We start from the raw sequence: 16,729 nt of genomic DNA, 5'->3' as shown, positions 1-16,729 counted from the left end.
TTTAAGGCCCGCCAGCCGGGGAGCGCCCCGCAGCCCAGCCATGGGGGACACCTTCATCCGCCACATCGCCCTCCTGGGCTTCGAGAAGCGCTTCGTCCCCAGCCAGCACTACGTGAGTAGCCGAGCGCCCTGAGGGGGGACTGGGGGGACCCCTGCGGCCGCGCGGGGCCGAGCCTGTCGGGGCCGCGCAGGTGCCCGACGGTGCCGTCCCCGCGTGGCCGGCCGAGGTGCGTCCCTTAAACGGATGCGCGCCCTGCCCCTCCCCCCACCCCGCCCCCGGCCCTCGGTGGGAGGACAGCCAGCCTGGCCCCTGGCCCCCCCGCCAGCCCACCTCCCTCCTGGCCTGCCCGCCCCGGCCAGGAGTTCCCTGTGGCGCCCTGTTCGCCCCCAGCGCGCTCCTCCGGGCAGCCCTCCCTGACCACCCCAGCTCTCACGGAGTGCTCCTCCAGGACGGTGTGCTGGCGGCGCCCCTCTTTCCCCCTGGCCCGCCGTGGAGTCAGCGACATTACAGGGGGAATCCCTTCTAGTAGGGTGACACCACCAAGGGGCCCAAAAAGGCCCCCCGACCCCGTGCCCTCAGGGCTGGGAATTATCTGCCCAGACACGTCCACCCGCCGCGGTAGGGTCCCCAAGACCAGAGTTCAGGAAGGCCGGGGAGGGGCTCTGCTTTGTCTGGTATTTGCAGGACACAAATGTATCCTTTCCTGTCCTCACTTTTAATTTTGAAATAATTTCAAACTTACAGAAAGGCTGTCCCCAAAGCACCAATTCCTCCACATTTCCTCCACCCACCTCTGTGCTCCCTCTCTCCTCTCCATCCCCCATCCCCCTCCTTCCCCTTCTCTCTCTCTCCCTCTCTCTCTGAACAGAACTTTTCTGAACCATCCCAGAGGAAATTGGAGACATTGTGTTTGCTTGTTTGTTCCTTTCTCTTTTATTATTATTATTATTATTATTATTTATTTATTAGAGACAGAGAGCACGAGCTGGGGAGAGGGGCAGAAGGAGAGACAGAGAGAGAGAGAGAGAGAGAGAGAGAGAGAGAGAGAGATGGAGGGAGGGAGGGAATCTCCAGCAGGCTCCACGAGGGAGCCCGAAGCAGGGCTCTATCCCACCCACAACCCTGGGATCCTGACCTGAGCTGAAGTCAAGAGTCAGACACTCAGCCCTCAGAGACACTCGGGGCCCGCCCCTTTTTATGTAGGCAGCATGCCCAGTGTGGGGCTTGAACTCATGACCCTGAGATCAAGAGTCTGCCACTCTTCCTACGGAGCCACCCAGGCGCCCCCTCCTAAATACTACTGTGTATTTCTTAAAATCAACAACATTCTCTGCAAATGTGTCCACATCGGCAAAGTACCGTAGATGAAACACCATTATTCAGTCCACCCGCTTCATTCAGATTTTACCAGTTCCCCTGCTTGTCCTCTGTAGTAAAAATGATCCGGTCCAGGATCCCATCCAGGACCACCTGCTGTGTTTCACCTGCCTGTGACCCTTCAGACTCCTTTAATCCGGGTCAGTCTTAATCCACCTTTCTTGGTCCTTCCCAACGTTGACATTCTGTAGAGCTGGGACCTGTCATTTTGTGGGACATCCCTTCTACAGAAGGACTTGGCTACTCCTTCTTCCTCAGATTCAGGCTATGCGTCCGTGGCAGGAACACCCCGGAAGTGACCCTGTGTTCTCCTCGTTGATCCTATCAGAGGCAGGCGATTTTGCTTTTTCTTCCGATGGTGATGGCTAATTTTGATCACCAAGTGTCTCTAGTGTAAGTAAGGTTACTATTTCTCCCTTTGTGCGGGGAGGTTCTGTGAAACAATATGAATATCCCATTGCTCATATAGTACGCGGATGACGCTTGCCCGAGTCAAATTCCCATAACGATTGCCAAATAGTGAGTTTTCAACTCTATAATTCCCTCTGCGTTTATTAGTCAGCGTTTTACCATAAAGTTATTCCCCTCTTCCTTACTATTTGCTTATGCCAATACGGATGCATGGATTTCTCTTTTATTCAGTGGGAACCATAACTTACTTTATGCTCACATCGTCCCACGCAAGCGGGGGAGGGAGAGAAAGAGAGGGGGACAGAGGAACCGAAGCACTGACAGCAGCAACCCCAATACGGGGCTCGAACTCACGAACCGAGAGATCCTGACCTGAGCCGAAGTCGGACTCTCGACCGACTGAGCCACCCGGGCGCCCCAAGAGCACACTCTTACTTCTGGTACGAGATGTTCCAGCGTCTGGTGCCCTCCAGCCGGACCCCTGGACTCAGCCATTTTCACTAAGGACCCCTGTTTCTTTGCAGTGGGGAGTGATGTTAGAAACCCTAGATCTGGAAGCTGAGTGTGTTTGTTGCCTCTGGGGTGTCATTGCCTGTTGTCCTTTCAATGGACCAATGAGGGGCGGGGGTGCGGAAGGCCATTTCATCTCATTCTTGCCTTGTATCGCTTTATATTCGTAGACCCTTCCTTTCTCCGCGAGAACCCAGGCTCCCAACAAAATTATATTTAGTCCTTTGCTCGCTGCTGCAATCCACATGGGCTTGTTTGACCAGAATGACAGCTCCTGCACCATTATTAACAATCAAACTGCAAATTCATTAAGTCACATTTTAAGCTTTCTTTGCAATTTTTTCTTCTCCTTTTGGACCGAGGGTAGTAAAATACTGTAACTAAAAGTTACTTGGAATTTTTCTTTTCCAGTTTCTCTTTAATACGGTTGTTACCCATTTGACAGATAGTGAGGTTCATTTGTTTTTGTTTCCAATTTGAAGTTAAAAACAAAATCCTGGGGTGCCCGGGTGACTCAGTCGGTTAAACATCTGACTCTTGATTTCAGCTCAGGTCATGATCTCACAGTTCCGTGGATTCCAGCCCCATTTCGGGCTCTGTGCTGACAGCTCAGGGCCTGCGTGGGATTTTCTCTTCCTCTCTGTCCCTCCCCCGCTTGCTCTCTCTCTCTCTTTCTCTCTCTCTCTCTCTCAAAAATATATAAACATTAACAACACAGAATCTGAAGCAGGGTCCAGGCTCCGAGCTGTCAGCACAGAACCCGATGCAGGGCTTGAACTCACGGACCGTGAGATCATGACCTGAGCCTAAGTTGGGCGCTTACCGACCGAGCCACCCAGGCGCCTCTTAATTTTATTTTTAAATGTGCCATATGTTAACATATTTGATGCAATCGATCATCAAACTTTCTAGAAAGATATGTTCAAAGGCTCATTCTGATTTATCTTTCCTGTATTTCTCTTTGTAAAAAAAAGGGGATGCCTGGCTGGCTCAGTCAGAGGACTGAGCGACTCTTGATCTCGTGGTCGTGGATTCCGGCCCCATGTGGGTGTAGAGATTACTTAAAAATAAAATATTTAAAAAGAAAGAAAGGAAGAAACGGAGGAAGGAAGGGAGGGAGGAAGAAAAATGTATAAATATTTTCTTGGGGTGCCTGGCTGGTTCATCAGAGGAATATGAGACTCTTAATCTCAGGGTAGTGAGTTCGAACCCCACGTGGGGTATAGAGATTACTTAAGTAAATAAAAGTTTAGGGGCACCTGGGTGGCTCAGTCAGTTGAGCGTCCGACTTCAGCTCAGGTCATGATCTCACGGTCCGTGAGTTCGAGCCCCCTGTCGGGCTCTGTGCTGACAGCTCAGAGCCTGGAGCCCGTTTCAGATTCTGGTCTCCCTCTCTCTCTGCCCCTCCCCTGTTCATGCTCTGTCTCTCTCTGTCTCAAAAATAAATAAACGTTTAAAAAAAAAAGAAACATTAAAAAATAATAATAAATAAAACTTTAAAATATATATGCATTTTTTTCTTATTTTTCCTTCTTTACACAGACAATAAACAAAGCTATATGATGACATATGCTATACCTGCCTTTTCCCCATGATCCTATAATATCACAGAGTTCCCTCCAAATTAGTTCATTAAGTCTGTCCCATTTTTTTTTACATGTATATAAGAGTCCGTTGTGTGACTGCACCATTGTGTCCTCAAACAACCATTTCGATTGTTCTCACTAACTGGCAATTACCTAATGACCCTGCCCTGATGTTGTTATAAGTAAAGTCGACACTTCTTTGTATGTTTAGGGTTACATATATATGTGTGGGTGTATAACCGTGAACTTTTCATGCCTTTTGCTCATGTTTCTATCACACTGTTTGTCTTTTTACTTTCACTTTTTAAAAAGTTCTTTAAAGGATTTTTTTTGAAGTTTATTCATTTATTGAAGTCATCTCTACGCCCAGCGTGGGGCTTGAACTCACGACCCCCAGATCAAGAGTCACAGGCTCTGCTGACTGAGCCGGCCAGGTGCCCCTAGTGTTTTCCTCGTTTGATGTAAAATTTATGTGAAATGAAATCCACCAGACTTAGAGACATTTGCCGAGTTTTGAAGGTACATGTCCCTATGTAACCCAAATCCTCGCCAAGATACAGATTGTTACCAGGGGCGCCTGGGTGGCTCAGTCCGTTAGCCGTCTGACTTCGGCTCAGGTCATGATCTCACAGTTCGTGGGTTCGAGCCCCGCGTCGGGCTCTGTGCTGACAGCTCAGAGCCTGGAGCCTGCTTCGGATTCTCTGCCCCTCCCCTGCTCACATTCTCTCGCTCTCTCTCTCTCAAACATAAATAAACATTAAAACATTTTTTAATTAAAGAAAAAGATATAGATTGTTACCATCACCCCAGATTCTCCTGCTCCGCACCCATTCCTCCACCCTCCCCCAGAGGCAACCACTGTTCTGATTTTTTTCCATCTTAAATTAGTTACGCTTTTTGTCTGGAACATCATAGATACCGAGTCCTGCCCTGTGTGTGGCCTTTTGTGTCTGGCCGCTTTCACTCAGCATAACGCTCTTGAGATTCCTCCCTGTGGCTGCCATCTGTCAGTAATTTGTTCCTCTTTGTGGCCGAGTAGAATTGTCCTGCCTGTATTTTGGTTTTTCCTTACCAAGTTTTTTTGTTTTTCTTTCTAATAATGGCTCCACTGAGATACGATCCTCAAATCCACCTAGGTAAAGGGTACAGTCCAGTGGTTTTTACTATTCACAGACTTGTGCGGCCCTCGTACAATTAATATTCGATTTTTGTCACCACCCAAAAGCACCCCTGTACCCATTAGAAATTCCGCGTTGCCCGCCCAGCACCCCGCACCCTCGGATCTACGTTGCAGTGTCTATGTGTCCATTCTGGACATTTGGTAGAAACGGAGCCTTACGCTGTCTTGTCCCAGCCCGGGCTCTTCTGTCTCACCACCTGTCGCTCTCCTACCGGCCCCAGGAGGGGGGCCCTCCCTGTATCTCCAATTCATGGAGGAGGGATTTGAGTTAATTTGAGAGAAGCTGAACATCTTGCCCTGATCCTAAAGCTGGAGGGCGGCAGCTCTGGGGTCCAGGAAGCCGGTGCCCTCTCTTGGCCTAGGTCGCCCCAAAGAGTGCTCTTACCCCACCCCCCAAGTCCCCTGGGCTTCCACCAGGAAGCTGAATGAGGTCCTCTGCCCCGGCCACCCCCTAGGTGTACATGTTCCTGGTGAAATGGCAGGACCTGTCCGAGAAGGTGGTCTACCGGGGGTTCCCGGAAATCTACGAGTTCCACGTGAGTGCCCGGGTGTGCACGGGGGGGGGGGGAGGGGGGGGGACGGGCGGGGGGGGGACTGGGGGGGGGACAGGGGGGGCGGGGGCGGGAGGGGACACCACCCCCACTCCCAGCTCTGCCCTTGGACGGCGGGGGGGGCAGCCCAGGTGCTGTGGCCAGGGACTGAAGAACCCCGATCACCCCCCACCCACAGTTAAGGGGGCGTTATGTATTTCTTAACTTAAGAGAACATTTGTCTTAAAGTCTGTTTAAAAACTTTTTTCAAGTTTTTATTTATTTGAGAGAGAGAGAGAGAGTGTGTGCATAAGTGGGGGAGGGGCGGAGAGAAGGAGAGACAGAATCCCAAGCAGGCTCTGCCCCATCACACGGAGATCAAGAACGGAGATCAAGAGTCAGACACTCGGGGCACCTGGGTGGCTCAGTTGGTTAAGTGCCTGACTTTGGCTCAGGTCGTGCGTGACCTCATGGGTCGTGGGTTTGAGCCCCGTGTTGGGCATCTGTGCTGACGGCATGGAGCCTGCTTGGGATTCTCTCTTCCTCTCTCTCTCTGCCCCTCCCTCCCCCCGCCCCGCCTCAAAATAAAAAAATAAAGTTGAAAAAAAAAAAAAAAGTCAGACATTGAACCCACTGTGCTACCCAGGCGCCCTTCCTTAAAGTCTGTTTTGATGTGGTACACAGAACACAAATGTAGCATTTCAAGCGTACAATTTCGGCGGCAAGAGGTACATTCACAATGTCGTGCAGCCATCCTTTCCGTCCATCTCCAGGGTAGTTTCCTTTTCCCACACAGAAACGCCGTCCGCATAAACTCCTGGTGGCATTCTTTGTACATATATAATTTTATTTATTTTTTTAATGTTTGTTTATTTTTGAGAGAGAGACAGAGTGTGAGCAGGGGAGGGTCAGAGAGAGGGAGACACAGAATCTGAAACAGGCTCCAGGCTCTGAGCTGTCAGCACAGAGCCCGATGCGGGGCTCGAACTCACGAGCCGTGAGATCATGACCTGAGCCAAAGTCGGACGCTCAACCAATTGAGCCACCCAGGCACCCCCTTAATTGTTTTTTGAATGTTTGTTTATTTTTGTAGGAGAGAGAGACAGAGTGTGAGCAGGGGAGGGGCAGAGAGAGGGAGACACAGAATCCGATTCAGGCTCCAGGCTCCGAGCTGTCAGCCCAGAGCCAGACACGGGGCTTGAACCCACGAACCGTGAGATCATGACCTGAGCCGAATTCGGACGCTCAACCGACTGAGCCACCCAGGCGCCCGATCCTGGGGGTGTTCTTAAAGGGACAGCCTGGTTAGTGTCACCACCAGGTTGTCATCCCAGGAGTTTGCTCTTTAACTCCTGGTCACTGGCCCCATGAGGTCCCCGGGGAGGTGAGAAGGAGGGCAGGCAACCCTGACTTCTCTTGCTTTGTGGGTGTCCGCCGTCAGCCAGCTTCAAAGAGAGGATCCCATAGGCTCTAAAACCCCGCGGGGCCGGGGGTGGTCATGGGGTGGTGGTGGTGTGCACAGTGTGGCTGCTGGGTCCTGGTCTGAGACGGGGTCAGGTGGATGGAGGGTCCGGGTAGCGAGTCTCGGAACCGTGCACTTTCCCGCACTTCTTGCATGAGAGGTTTAAAACCAAATGCAGAGAAATGGGAAGAAGACTGTAGTGTAAGCAGTCCCACACAGCCAGCACTCAGGATCACAGTTAATGTCTCTGTGCTGTTTGCTACAAGGCTTTCTGTGTGTGTGTGCGTGTGTGTGTGTGTGTGTGTGTGTGTGTTTATGTAAGCTCTATGCCCCACAAGATCTCATGATCCTGAGATCAAGAGTTGCACGCTCTGCCGACTGAGCCAGCCAAGGCGCCCCGCAAGGCTTTTGTAAGATAAAGGCAATAAAACATTACGAAAGAAGTAGAAGGCATCCTTCGTCCCATAACGCCATCCCTGCTCCAGCCCCGGCTAAGTGCGCACACACACGTTCAAGAACAAGGTACAGGAGTGCGGAGCGCGCATTTTCTGCAGGCTTTCTAGAAGCCATCAGCCTGCTGGCCTCGCTACCGTCACTGGGTCACGTGTTTGAGACCCTCTCCTGCTTGGCCCATGCACAGCTCCGCGTCTCCTCTTTGAAGTGTGCTGGGTTGTTCTATCGTAAGATTAGACCCTCTTACTGACTGCTGGGCTCATTCGTCCATTCAGCAACTACTTACCGAGTACTTCCTAAGCGCCAGGGGCATTCTACTTGGGGGGTGGGAGGTGCTGTAAAGGTGACAAGGGCATAAGAAAGACCCAAGTCCTTGCCTTCCCTTGTGGACCTTAGGTTCTAGCAGAGGAGTCAGGATAAGACACAGACAACACGTAAGTACTGTGCGTAGTGTGTTAGTTATTACAACTATGGGAAAAATAAGGCAGGGAGGGGGGACGGGGAGGATAGGGTTAGGAAGGGAAATCGTCAAGGAGAAGGTTTCGCTGCAGGGGAGCTATCTGAGCAGAGACCTGAAGAAGGAGAAAGAAAAAGAGAAAGCGCCATTGGCAAATGGGGAGGCACGGGAAGAGCAAGTGCAAAGGCCCTGGGGCAGGAGTGGGCCCGGAGTATCCAGGGGCGTCTGGTACAGAGTGAACAAGGGAGGGAAGGGTGGTGGCAGAGGAGGTCAGCGAGGCGGGCGGGAACAGGTCCGAGGGGCCCGGTAGACTGATGTGAGGCTCTTGGCTTCCATTCTGAGTGAGCTGAGAGGCAGGGAGGGCTCTGAGCAGAGGAGGGACGGATGATCCAGTTTACGTTTTAAGAGGGTGCTGATTGAGGACAGACAAGGGTGGGAGATTATGTAAGAACCCAGGCTCGGTGGCACTCAGACCAAGGTGGTGGCCTTGTGGGTGGCGAGAAGGGTCAGATTCTGGGTAGATTTCAGGAGGAGAAGCAAAAGGACCTGCTGGTGGCAAGGAGGTGAAGTGAGAGAGGAAGAGAGAACCAAGGACGCTTCCAGAAGTTTCTACTCCGAGTGATTCGAGGGGTTGCTTCCAACTCTGTACTTGTATAGTGTTGTAATAAAGGACATTCGGGGGCGCCTGGGTGGCTCAGTCGGTTGAGCATCCGACTTCGGCTCACATCATGATCCCATGGTTCGTGAGTTTGAGCCCCGAGTCGGGCTCCGTGCTGACAGCTCAGAGCCTGGACCCTGCTTCAGATTCTGTGTCTCCCTCTCTCTCTGCCCCTCCCCTGCTCGCACTCTGTCTCTCTCTCTCTCTTTCTCAAAAATAAATAAAACATTCTTGAAAATTTTTTTTAAAAAAGGACCTTCTTGCCCCTTTTGTTTTCTGTCTAGAAACAGTTAAAGGAAATGTTTCCTATTGAGGCCGGGGACATCAACGCAGAGAACAGGATCATCCCCCACCTGCCAGGTGAGGAGCAGGGTCACCGCCCTCCCCCCACGTCCACGGGACCTTGACCTGAGAAGGTGCTCACTAGTTCTCTGGTGCCCCTCCCTGGCCTGGCCAGCCCCGCGGTGGTTCGACGGGCAGCGGGTCGCTGAGAGTCGCCAGGGCACCCTCACCGAGTACTTTGGTGCGCTCATGAGCCTGCCTGTCAAGATTTCCCGCTGTCCCCACCTCCTCGACTTCTTCAAGGTTCGCCCCGACGACCTCAAGCTCCCCACGGACAACCAGTGAGTGGCCCCGTCACTCTGTCCCCGAAGTGGGGGAGGGTGGTGAGCTCTGCCCGGGGAGGGGGGCACAGGACCTCCCCCGTGTTACAGATAACTAAAGCTCAGAGGGGAGGCGACCTGCCCAAAGTCACACAGCCTGAAAGAGGAGGAGGCGGGATTCCAGCTGTGGCCTGTGTGACCTGCAACCCCTCCCCTCCGTCCCCCAGCATCCCTGCCAAGTCCTTCTGTCTTTTTTTTTTTTTAAGTTTTATTTATTTATTTTGAGAGAGACAGAGACAGCTCGAGTGGGGAAGGGGCAGAGAGAGAGAGAGAGAATCCCAAGGAGGCTCCACGCTACCTGTGCAGAGCCCGACAGGGGTGGGGGTGGGGCTCGAACTCACAAAACCACGAGAGTGTGACCTGACCTGAAACCAAGTCAGACGCTCAACCGACTGAGCCACTTGGTGCCCTGCCAAGTCTCTTCCCTGGAGTCCGGTGCCAGGGGGGGCGGGGCTCCCTGGGCCGGGACCCTGAGATCGTAGATCCTCAGCCTGGCCGAACCTTCTGAGAGCAGTTTTCCCGTCTGTACCGGGGTGGTAAGGGCCAGATGCAGAAATGGATGCCGTGGACAGCATTACCAACTGGGAAGTTCAGAGCCCCAGCAGGGTGGGGGGTTGGTGGTCACGGCTAATTGCGGGACACGCCTCTGCTTTGTCACCTCCTTCTCCGCCTGTCCTGCTCCTGGGGTCTCCTGTACTCAGGGCCCAGCATGGAAATATCCGAGAAGCCTCATGAGCTCTCAGGGGGATGTGCCGTCTTGCTGGGGTGGCCCCTCTCTCCGTCCTCTCTGCTCACTGAATATGGGTGAGGATGCCGTGGACAGACTCCAGCAGTGTGGACCGACCCCTGAACGCACCGCTGGTCCCGGGCGGGGCAGCTCCCACGGGCCTGGGGGGCGGGGACGCCCACTCCCCGTTGGCGGCTCTCCCCAGGCCCCAGGAGGAGGGGGCTGACCCCTGAGGTGACAAGAGGCTTTTCCATCCCGGAGTGCATCCTTACCTGGACCCGAGTGCATTCTCTTCTTTGGGTCTGCCGGAGGCTGGGGGGCCTTTCTAGCCCTTTCCTCCACAGTGCCCTCCCCCATCCCACCTTCCTTTTCCTCTTGGGGAGTTCTGTGGGTCTGCCCGGGGCTTCTGAGCCGTCTAACCCGGACTATTCTTTCCTGCAGGGTGAAAAAGCCAGAGACTTACCTGGTGCCCAAAGACAGCAAGAACAACAGCGTCACGGGTGAGAGACATGGGCAGTCACGTGTGGGTCACCCTGTGGGGTCTGGGAACGTGATCAGAGATCCCGAGTGCAAGCTGTACAGGGACAGGAGCCGGGGGTGGGGGAGAGGCGCCTTGAAGGGTCTCGGCTGCACTAAAGAGTGGGGATCTTTGGGGGGGTCACTAGACGTGAAGCTTTGGGGGCTCATGTCTGTGGCTGCATTGCCCAGCACGACCCTGGTGCCCACAGCCCGGGGATGTCGTGGCTGAGTGAGTGAACAGGTCTGGGGGCCAAGGTGGCCTTCATGGCTCACACAGGGGCATGACCGTGTGTGATCTTTACTGCATGATCATTGTTGTTGTTTTTAACATTAAAGAAAAGTTTCTTTATTTTAAGAGCGAGAGTGCACGCAGGGAAGGGGCAGGGAGAGGGGGAAACGGAATCCCAAGCAGGCTCTGAGCCATCAGCGCAGAGCACATCCTGGGGCTCAACCCCACGAACTGTGAGACCATGGCCCGAGCCGAGACCGAGAGTCAGGGGCTTAACTAGCTTGTCCCTGCTGCTTTCCAGCTGGCAGGGTGCATACCCCTCTGGCGTGCTTGCAGCTGGGTGGGGCGGGGACACCAGGGCCCCGGGGGCCGACGCAGGGGACCACCGGGAGGAGGCAGCCCAGCCCCGCGGCGTCCACTTACCCTGCCCTCCCTCTGCCCAGACATCACGGGCCCCATCATCCTGCAGACGTACCGCGCTATCGCTGACTTCGAGAAGACCTCGGGCTCCCAGATGGCTCTGGCCACGGGCGACGTGGTGGACGTCGTGGAGAAGAGCGAGAGTGGTCAGCCTCCCCGCCCTCCCGGGACCTCCCTCCCCTTGGTGCCTGCAGCCGTGGCCACGAGCCTCTCGGACGGCCTGGGGCTTCCTCCCCACCTGACGGGCTGTGGCTCCTTCGGGGGCCCTGACTGTCCTCCCCGCTCTGTCCCCGAGCTGAGGCTGCGGGCACCCGTGCACCTCCGGGGCTTATGTCCCCCCCCGGGTGGCCGGGTCACGACATGTGTGAGGCAGATTCTGAGCTCTCACCCTGTGACCTGTGTGTGTGGCTGTGTGTCACTTGGGCATGGCGTGTGCTGAAGGTGACATCTCTGAATCCTAGTGTTGGGTGTCTCTGTGCCTATGTCGGGGCGTCCTTACCACCCTGGGGGAGGGGGGCGGCTGCCGGGCCCGCCCAGACTTCCCACCTTGCACGCCTGGCACAGGCTGGTGGTTCTGCCAAACGAAGACAAAGCGAGGTTGGGTCCCCGCATCCTACTTGGAGCCCCTGGACAGTCCTGATGAGGCAGAGGACCCCGAGCCCAACTATGAAGGTACCGCCTGCCCTCCACGACCATAACGATGTGAGGGGAAGGGACCGGAGGGGCCCTGGGATGCCAAGAAGCCGGAAGTGACCGCCGTGGGCTTGGATAGGATTGTGGGCTGGGCAGTGGGGCAGCCAGGGTGGACACCCCATAGTCCGGTTGGAGGGCCCCGGGAGGAGGTGGTGCCCTTGGTTAGGACGGAGACGCGGCAGGTAGAGTAGAGGTGAAGCGCTGAGGTCGGCCAGCCTGAGACAGGTGGTGGGGCCAGCCGGGGCCCGGGCCGGCGGGAAGCCGACGGGTGAGGGTCCGGAAGGCGTACTGCCTGGAGGCGGGGGCATCCTCGCTGACTGGAAGCCCCTGGGCCGGATGGGGCTCAGGCGGAGGTTGAGACGAGTTCGAGTTGGTTGCCCGTATTTTAAAAGGGAGAGATCTCACAACGGTGTGTGGATTTGTGGCTTCTCTGGAAAAGCGGGGAAAGGTCTATACACTGGGTAGGCAGCTCCGGATGTGGGCAGTTGGCGGGCGTCAAGGGGCTCAGGTGACAGGTGGATGGGCGCTCCACCCTTGCACCTCCTGCCGGGCCCCTCCTGGGATCCGGGCGCCTGGGCCCCTCTGCTGCGGGTGGTGGGAGGTGGGAGCCCCTGGGTGTAGTGGCGTCCCCTCACCGGTGGGGGGCAGCAGTTTGCAGAGGGAGACCACAAGGAGCAGGTGCGGAGGAGGGAGGGCGTGGCGGGGGCGGGGGCTGCAGGAAGCCTCAGGCCCAGAGAGGAGAGGAAGGGAGGCAAGCCGGGGGTGGGGGGGCAGCCGGACCCTCACACCACGTCCCTGCTCCCGCGGACGACCAGGTGAGCCCTACGTCACCATCAAAGCCTACACTGCCCAGATGGAGGACGAAGTGTCCCTGCAGGAGGGCGAAACCATCGATGTCATTCACAAGCTGCTGGATGGCTGGTGGGTCGTCAGGTAGGAGAGCACCCCTCCCTCCCCGCTGCGCCCACCCTGAGTGCCAGCCCTGGCCTGGGGCAGGGCCCGTTTGGGGTCCGTGCCCACTGGGGTGCGTGACTCTGGGTAAGCCACTGCCTGTCTCTGGACTCAGTCTCCATTTTGGTGGTAGACCAGGGATAATCCCACCCCGCCCGTCTTTCGGGGTTCAGTGTCCTTGTCTGAGTGGGGACCTTTTTTCCTTTGAGACTTGGGGTCACCTCGCCATCTATTAGTCCTTCTATAAACAACACAATTGTGTTCATTATTGTATTTGCGAACTGGTAGAGGCAGGCCCTGTCATCCCTTTTCCTTTTAAATCTTTTGCTGCAATTGATTCTTTTTTTAAAGTTTATTTGTTTTGAGAGAGAGAGCATGCGCGCATGCAAGTGGGGGAGGGGCAGAGAGAGAGGAGAGAGAATCCCAATTAGGCAGTGCAGAGCCTCTTGGGGGGCTCGATCCCACAAGCCATGAGATCATGACCTGAGCCCAAATCAAGAGTCCGACGATCAGCTGACCAAGCCACCCAGGTGCCCCTGTTGCAAATGATTCTTATCTGTTCATTCCTCCTGGAGAAAAGGAGAACCCTGAGGACTTAGCTGTTTTCTTGGGCCCACTGGGGCTCCCCAGGTCCATACCCACCTTTTCAGAGCCCTGAGTCTGTCCAGGGCCCCAGTGAGCCTGTGGCCACGGTACCCACCATCAGCATGGCCCTGGGCTGGAGGTTTCGAGGCAGGGTTTCTCAATCTTTCTGACCATCACTCAGTTTAACCCCCCTCCCCCCCTCCGCCACGCACCTCTGAGAATCTGCCTGTGATTCTCCCACCAGCCAAGAGGAATCAGTTTTACAGAGTGAGGTTTGTATTATGCAAAGTGTTTTGTTTTTTTTTTCTCGCTCTCAAATTATAGTGGTGAGAATGGAAAGAAACATCTTTTCAACAAGTGGTCCTGGAACATTTGGGCGTCCACATGGAGAGAAGGCGTCTAGGCCCCTACCCCAACAGCACTCACATGTATTCGGGATGGGTCGTGGGTCTCGCCAAGCACAGAAACCTTTTGGAAAGAAAGCATAGGGGAACCTGGTGCCCTGGAGATGGGCAGAAAGTTTCTTAGATACAGAAAGCAGTGACCATAAACGAAAAATCTGACAAACAGGCTGTTGCAGATGCTTCATTGCAAACACATGTCCCTGGGGGGCAAGGTGGACCTGCTGACTTCCTCCCACTACCACCATCACAGCTGTGGGGGCCTGTGTTGCACAGATGAGGAAACTGAGGCCCAGAGGGGCAGGGTCTGGTGTCCGCGGGCACCGGGGTGTCTGCAACCTCCCAGCTGCCTTAACCCGGACTGTTTAGAGGGATCCCTGAGCCCCCCACGTCTGAGGCCCCTACTCCCTGCCGTGACTGCCTGGGGTTCAAGGGCTGCCTCTGTTGCAGGAAAGGCGACATCACAGGCTACTTTCCATCCATGTACCTACAGAAGTCTGGGCAGGATGCAGCCCAGGCCCAACGCCAGATCAAGAGTCGAGGGGCGCCGCCCCGGAGGTGAGCGAGCGTCCCGGGACTGGGCGGGACCGAGGAGGGGGGGTGTACCACGGGTCCCCCGGTCGGTCCAGGCCCTGCATTGCCAGCGCTGGGGAGGGAGGCCGGGGTGGAGGCAGGGACAGGCTGGGGAGGCCGCACCCTCACTGGGTCGAGGATGGACGTGCCCTCCTTCATCGTGGGGTTGGCACGGGGGCGGTGGGAAAGCAGGGGTGTGAGGTGGAGGTGAAGGCGTAGGCGTAGGCGTCGATGCCTAGAGTCCTTGGGGACCGCCCATGAGGGGGGCGGCAGTGCAGAGGTCTTCCTGGGGAGGACACGGGCTGAAGGCCGCCGAAGGGCGTGGGAAATAGACCTGGGCTCTGCGACCCGACTGGAGTCCGTATCGGCGCTGGGTAGCCGCAATCATGCCCCGCCCAGCCGTGTGGGGTCCCGGCCCGCTTTCTACTGCCCCCGGCCAGTCGTTGGACTCCAGGAGCGGTCGTGCGAGTCCCCGCAGGCAGGGACGAGGGGGAAGGGGGGGGACGCACAGGAGTTGAGCAACGTCCCCATCCCTCTGGGCCCAGGTCGTCCATCCGCAACGCACACAGCATCCACCAGCGGTCGCGGAAGCGCCTCAGCCAGGACACCTATCGGCGCAACAGTGTCCGTTTTTTGCAGCAGCGCCGCCGCCAGGCGCGGCCGGAGCCGCAGCGCTCAGGTAGCCCTGGACTTAGTGCCTCCCGCGGCCGGGGGTGGGGTGGGGCGTGCCCGGGGCGGGGCCTGGAAGACGGGGCGGGGCCTGGAGGCGGGGCCAGGCGCGGCCAGGGCCGCAGAGCGCTGGGAGCCGGCGGCGTCAGTGTCTGCAGCTGCCTGGTGGTGGGCGGTGCCCGGGGCGGGGCCTGGAGGGCGGGGCGGGGCCCGAAGGGCGGAGCGGGGCCTGAAGGGCGGAGCCCGGCCGCTCACGGGTCTGGGCTTTCCGCAGCAAGGGAACAGGCGCAGACTGGAGGCGCAAAACCACAGCCCGCGGTGCCCCCGCGGCCCAGCGCAGACCTCATCCTGCACCGCTGCAGCGAGAGCACCAAGCGGAAGCTGGCGTCCGCAGTCTGAGGCCGCTGCGTCTCCCCTAGATGGCGCCCTGGCCCCTCCGCCCCGTCCCGCCCCTTTCCAGTATACACTTGTACAGATCCTGAGGTCCGGACGCTTCCGGCAGCCCCGGGCCCCGCCCCACCTGTTAACCGCTGTCAATAAATGTTGCCTGGAGTGGACTGAGGTTCTGTAGAGAAGCGGGCCGGACTGGGTTGGGCACGCCGTATTTCTAGAATTAGGACTGAGGGCTGTGAGCTCTGCTGGGGCCAGAATTTGGGGTGGGGGGAGTTGCAAGAACTGCACAGGGTCGGGTGCAAGAGGAACCCGCGGTCCGCCCGCTGGCCGTTTGGATAGACACTGCCTGCGGAAACTTTGGTCCCACTGAAGAAGGGTGCCACAGCGCGCGGTGTTTGCACCTTAGGTGACAAAGAGAAATTGTAATTGAGGTACAGGTAGGAAGCGCCTCTGATTATTCAGAGACGCTGCCCGGTTTGGAGGTTGTTCCAGAAAGCAATTGTTCAGTGATGAACAGATCCTCACGGCCTACCCCAGCATTGCTGCCAGCCCACGGCCTCAAAGTCTTTGCTGGTCGATCTTTTGCAAAATGCAAAGACACTAGGGTGCAACCTGGGGCTGCAATCTGGGAACAGATGCAGCTTGTGGGGAAGGCCATGGGGTAGCAGGGAGAGCTGTTCCTGCTCGTGGAAGGAGGCACCTGAGGGTGGCCAAGGCTGGCCCCTTAGAGGTGGGGGAAAATCGGCAGACCGATGCTTCTCAAGAGGATAATCTGACCCCCAAAAGGCCTTGAGAAAATCACTGAGCCCTGTGCTCTACTGCTTTTTGCAGACCCGCTTTGTTGGAAAAGTCCAGCCCGTCAAGGACTATCTTACAAAGCTGTGGGAGAATTAAACACCAACAACCCCAAGCCCTTTGTTTGTTCAGTTGCAATTGGAACTTAAAAAAAAACTGTATAAGATAAAATATTTTCATAATACTTCATAATTTGTAGTTTCAATGTCTCCTAGCTAAAGTCCTGATCAAATGTTTTCCCCCATGTTTTTCTGTATTTCTGGTCCCCTTGGAGGTGGCCTCATGATGCCCCCTGTCATGTGCTGATGTGTAGGCCCCGGTGGTGTGTGGGCCTGAGGTCAGGGGGGCATGTCCGGGGGCCTCTGCTGTCCCCCGTGGAGCCAACAGAGAGCACTGGGCGGGTGTGCCTGTAGGTGTCTGGGTCTGAGTTAGGGGCATGGTGTGTGTGCCGCCAGTATTTTTTTTTTTTTTTTAAATTTTACTTATT

At 56.0% G+C, this 16,729-nt stretch overlaps 1 protein-coding gene across 2 annotated transcripts; it reads left to right on the top strand.

Moving 5' to 3' along the window:
* On the top strand, nucleotides 1-15,512 carry NCF1 (neutrophil cytosolic factor 1). Of its 2 annotated transcripts, none has more exons than XM_049638767.1 (11): nucleotides 1-112; nucleotides 5,521-5,601; nucleotides 8,916-8,985; nucleotides 9,083-9,248; nucleotides 10,456-10,514; nucleotides 11,206-11,328; nucleotides 11,747-11,854; nucleotides 12,691-12,808; nucleotides 14,263-14,370; nucleotides 14,931-15,064; nucleotides 15,329-15,512. In XM_049638767.1, exons 1-11 carry the CDS (start codon nucleotides 41-43, stop codon nucleotides 15,451-15,453), a joined length of 1,164 nt encoding a protein of 387 aa, XP_049494724.1. In that variant the 5' UTR covers nucleotides 1-40; the 3' UTR covers nucleotides 15,454-15,512. The 2 variants fall into 2 exon arrangements, with proteins under 2 accessions (XP_049494724.1, XP_049494723.1); XM_049638766.1 differs by having other exon boundaries at nucleotides 3-112; nucleotides 8,910-8,985.
* Nucleotides 15,513-16,729: the final 1,217 nt, after the last annotated feature.

Source organism: Panthera uncia, chromosome E3 (assembly GCF_023721935.1).
Source record: "Panthera uncia isolate 11264 chromosome E3, Puncia_PCG_1.0, whole genome shotgun sequence".
Taxonomy (NCBI): domain Eukaryota; kingdom Metazoa; phylum Chordata; class Mammalia; order Carnivora; family Felidae; genus Panthera; species Panthera uncia.
Note: the sequence above shows the minus strand (reverse complement) of the source record. Positions and strands in the feature narration are given on the sequence as shown.

Bases quoted from the DNA above. Each gene is read 5' to 3' on its own strand.
- NCF1 (XM_049638766.1), top strand. From the start codon at position 41: ATGGGGGACACCTTCATCCGCCACATCGCCCTCCTGGGCTTCGAGAAG. The intron at 113-5,520 runs GTGAGTAGCCGA...GCCACCCCCTAG, and splicing joins TCGTCCCCAGCCAGCACTAC to GTGTACATGTTCCTGGTGAA. The intron at 14,371-14,930 runs GTGAGCGAGCGT...CTCTGGGCCCAG, and splicing joins CGAGGGGCGCCGCCCCGGAG to GTCGTCCATCCGCAACGCAC.